At 33.8% G+C, this 3,490-nt stretch overlaps 1 protein-coding gene across 1 annotated transcript; it reads left to right on the forward strand.

Moving 5' to 3' along the window:
- The first annotated feature begins 490 nt into the window (after positions 1 to 490).
- Positions 491 to 3,005, forward strand: LOC8265605 (L-ascorbate oxidase). Its single transcript, XM_002528929.4, has 5 exons — positions 491 to 991; positions 1,099 to 1,191; positions 1,272 to 1,484; positions 1,569 to 1,748; positions 1,878 to 3,005. Exons 1-5 carry the CDS (start codon positions 704 to 706, stop codon positions 2,832 to 2,834), a joined length of 1,731 nt encoding a protein of 576 aa, XP_002528975.2. The 5' UTR covers positions 491 to 703; the 3' UTR covers positions 2,835 to 3,005.
- The last annotated feature ends 485 nt before the right edge of the window (positions 3,006 to 3,490 follow it).

Consider the following 3,490-nt stretch of genomic DNA (forward strand, 5'->3'; position numbering starts at 1 on the left):
TTATTAACTCCATCTCTTAGATTAAAAGGGTCAAAGCTAAAATTAAAAAAAATAATTAATTTTGATATTTCTATTTAATACTAAATAATTGTTATTTTTAATTTTAAAAACATTTATATTAAATACACTTAACTGAATAAAATTAATATTTTTTATTTAGTATCTAGAGTTAATTTAACTAATTTAATGGTAAAGTTGAGAAGTAGTTAAAGAAGAAGACATTTTACCAATATGCTATACAATAATAACTTAATAACAACTGTGATATTATATTCCAATCAATACTCTTGTATTTATTGACCTTTATTAACTTTTTTTTCTTTTGCCAAGTGAGTCCGAGGTACTGACCTAATGCTTTCATCAACTGCCATATGAAATGCATCTATGTCACTGTTTTTTGCTTTATCTTTTAATATCAGTGTTAATGGCCACCCTGATTATATTCCAAATTACTAGTCTCCTTTTAAGCCTTTCTGCTTTTTCCTATGTGATTTCCTTTCATTTGGAGCTTTCTTCGAATTGATTATGAGTCGACTTTTCTTTTTTTGGTTTGACTGCTGAAGTTTCTGCCACTATATAAGACAAGAACATCAGGTTTTTTAACCAGAGGATAAAGCAGAGCATCAAAACCTCCCTCCCTCGAGACAGTCTCTTTTGAAGAATTAATCAAGTTAATTACCATTTCAAATAAAAATTTGAAAGCATGAATGAGCTTTCGAATATCATAAGAAGTGCTGCAAAGTTTTGGGTTCTACTCTGTCTCATTTCTTGTGTTAGCATACCGGTTTCAGAAGCTAGAATTCGTCGCTACAAATGGGAGGTGAAGTATGAGTACAAGTCTCCTGATTGCTGTAAGAAGTTGGTTATAACAATTAACGGCGGAAGCCCAGGACCCACAATCTTAGCTCAGCAAAATGATACTATTATTGTCGAAGTTAAGAATAATTTGTTAACTGAAAATCTTGCAATCCATTGGCATGGAATTAGACAGGTATTTCTTTTTCTTTTTCTTTTTTATACTAAAGTATATTTTCAAGTCAAAAGTAAAGAAAGTTTCATTCTTATATAGAAGTGTTCTTTGTTTATTAATGATTACAGATTGGAACTCCTTGGTTTGATGGAACAGAAGGTGTTACTCAATGCCCAATTGTGCCTGGAGATACTTTCAAATATCAGTTTGTTGTTGACAGGGTAAGTTTATTCCAGGGCAATTAACTGAAAGAAACAATGTTGAAGGGATAATTAATGTGCTGAAACCTTTTCAATTGCAGCCTGGAACATACTTGTACCATGCTCACTATGGGATGCAAAGAGAAGCAGGGTTATATGGATCAATCCGTGTATCACTGCCCAACGGACAATCTGAGCCTTTTGCGTACCATTATGATCGGAGTATCATCCTTAATGACTGGTATCACAAAAATACTTACGAACAAGCCACAGGGTTGGCTTCTGTTCCCTTTGGTTGGGTTGGGGAGCCTCAGGTAAATATCAATTGAACAGAATCTGCTGTCTTGCGAGCAACTAATGGCATTTTGCTAAAGATCTCTTGACACAATCCTTTTCAGTCACTTCTGATACAAGGAAAAGGAAGATTCAACTGCTCTACCCCAGGCACTAAAGCTGATCTCTGTAATGCTACCAATCCTGAATGCTTTCCCTATGTTATGACAGTGGTTCCTGGAAAGACATACCGACTCAGGGTTTCTAGCTTGACTGCCTTATCAGCCCTTAGTTTCCAAATTGAGGTAACTTTCTATCCAGTATAGAATTTACACTTTATATGCACCTGCTGCCAGGCTAAGCACTTTCCGCTTTGTTATCTCAATTCGTTGCTAATATATATTTATACACACACACTTATTTTGTATCTACAGGGACATAATATGACTGTTGTTGAAGCAGATGGACACTATGTTCAACCATTTGTAGTAAAGAACTTATTCATCTACTCTGGGGAGACATACTCAGTTTTAATAACAACTGACAAAGACCCATCAAGAAATTACTGGATGACTACAGATGTCGTTAGCAGAGACCCCTCAACTCCACACGGTCTAGCCATCCTCAATTACTATCCAAATCATCATCGAAGATCACCATCAACAACTCCGCCGTCAGGCCCTCTATGGAACGATAGTAAACCGCGGTTGGCTCAAAGTCTAGCCATTAAGTCTCACCAGAATTACATCCACACACCTCCTCCAATCTCACATAGAACAATAGTAATGCTGAATACTCAAAATAGTGTCGACGATCATGTTAGATGGTCAATTAATAATGTCTCATTTAACCTTCCCCACACTCCTTACCTTATAGCAATGAAGCACAATTTGACCCATGTGCATAGCCAACTCCCACCTCCTACAGGCTATGATTTCAAGACTTATAACATATATAGTGTTCCAGAGAACAAGAATGCTACCATAAGTGATGGAGTTTACCGCCTTCAGTTCAATACGGCAATAGATATTATTCTGCAGAATGCGAAATCTATGAATAACAAGACCAGTGAGACACACCCATGGCATCTACATGGGCATGATTTCTGGGTTCTTGGGTACGGAGAAGGAAAATTTGACATGTACAATGACCCGTATAAGTACAATTTGGTGGATCCGATCATGAAGAATACAGTGCCAGTACATCCTTGTGGTTGGACAGCTTTGAGATTTCAGGCTGATAATCCAGGAGTGTGGTTATTTCATTGCCATATTGAGTCTCATTTCTTCATGGGTATGGGAGTGGTGTTTGAGGAAGGGGTTGAAAGAGTTGGAAATCTGCCATCCTCCATTATGGGCTGTGGTGAAAGCAAAGGTACTTCTAGGCCTTAGTTTTAAGGAAATTATATCATTGTTTTGGCCAATTTTGATCAAAGTTGAAAAGGAAAAATAAAATGTACAACTTTTTTGTTTGTTTGGTAGGATGTTTATATATAATTCTTTTGTACCATATTTGTTTACATGAGTGAAATAATTGTATTATAGAGCACTATTATTTCTTCATCTTCCTTATATTCCCTACATTTTCTCTAAAAGTAATATTTGGAAATTAACACTTTGTTTGGAGTTAATAAAGCTGCAAAATTTTTGAAAAGGGAATACTGTAAAGAATGCAGTTATCATAGTTATAATAGAAGTCCAAATAGAAATCAGAAAACATTAACTATATTAACATAAGCATCATCATATACTATTAGTATTATATTTAAAAAAAAAAAAAACATGTTCGGAATAGTTTTTAATATTTTCACTTTTTTTCTTAACCTTTGATATTAAATATTTTAAATTTATTATTATAATTTTTAGTAATTAAAATAAAAGATATAATCTACAGTAAATAAAATTGTTTTCTTATGTGTCTATACTTTTTCAATGTGTTAATAATTTTAGCATATATAGTCTCCAATAAATAAATAAACGAGTATATATATAATTCTTTTAATATGTATTAATAATTTTGTATATAGTTATAATACTTTTGACACGTG

Source organism: Ricinus communis, chromosome 7 (assembly GCF_019578655.1).
Source record: "Ricinus communis isolate WT05 ecotype wild-type chromosome 7, ASM1957865v1, whole genome shotgun sequence".
Taxonomy (NCBI): Eukaryota; Viridiplantae; Streptophyta; class Magnoliopsida; order Malpighiales; family Euphorbiaceae; genus Ricinus; species Ricinus communis.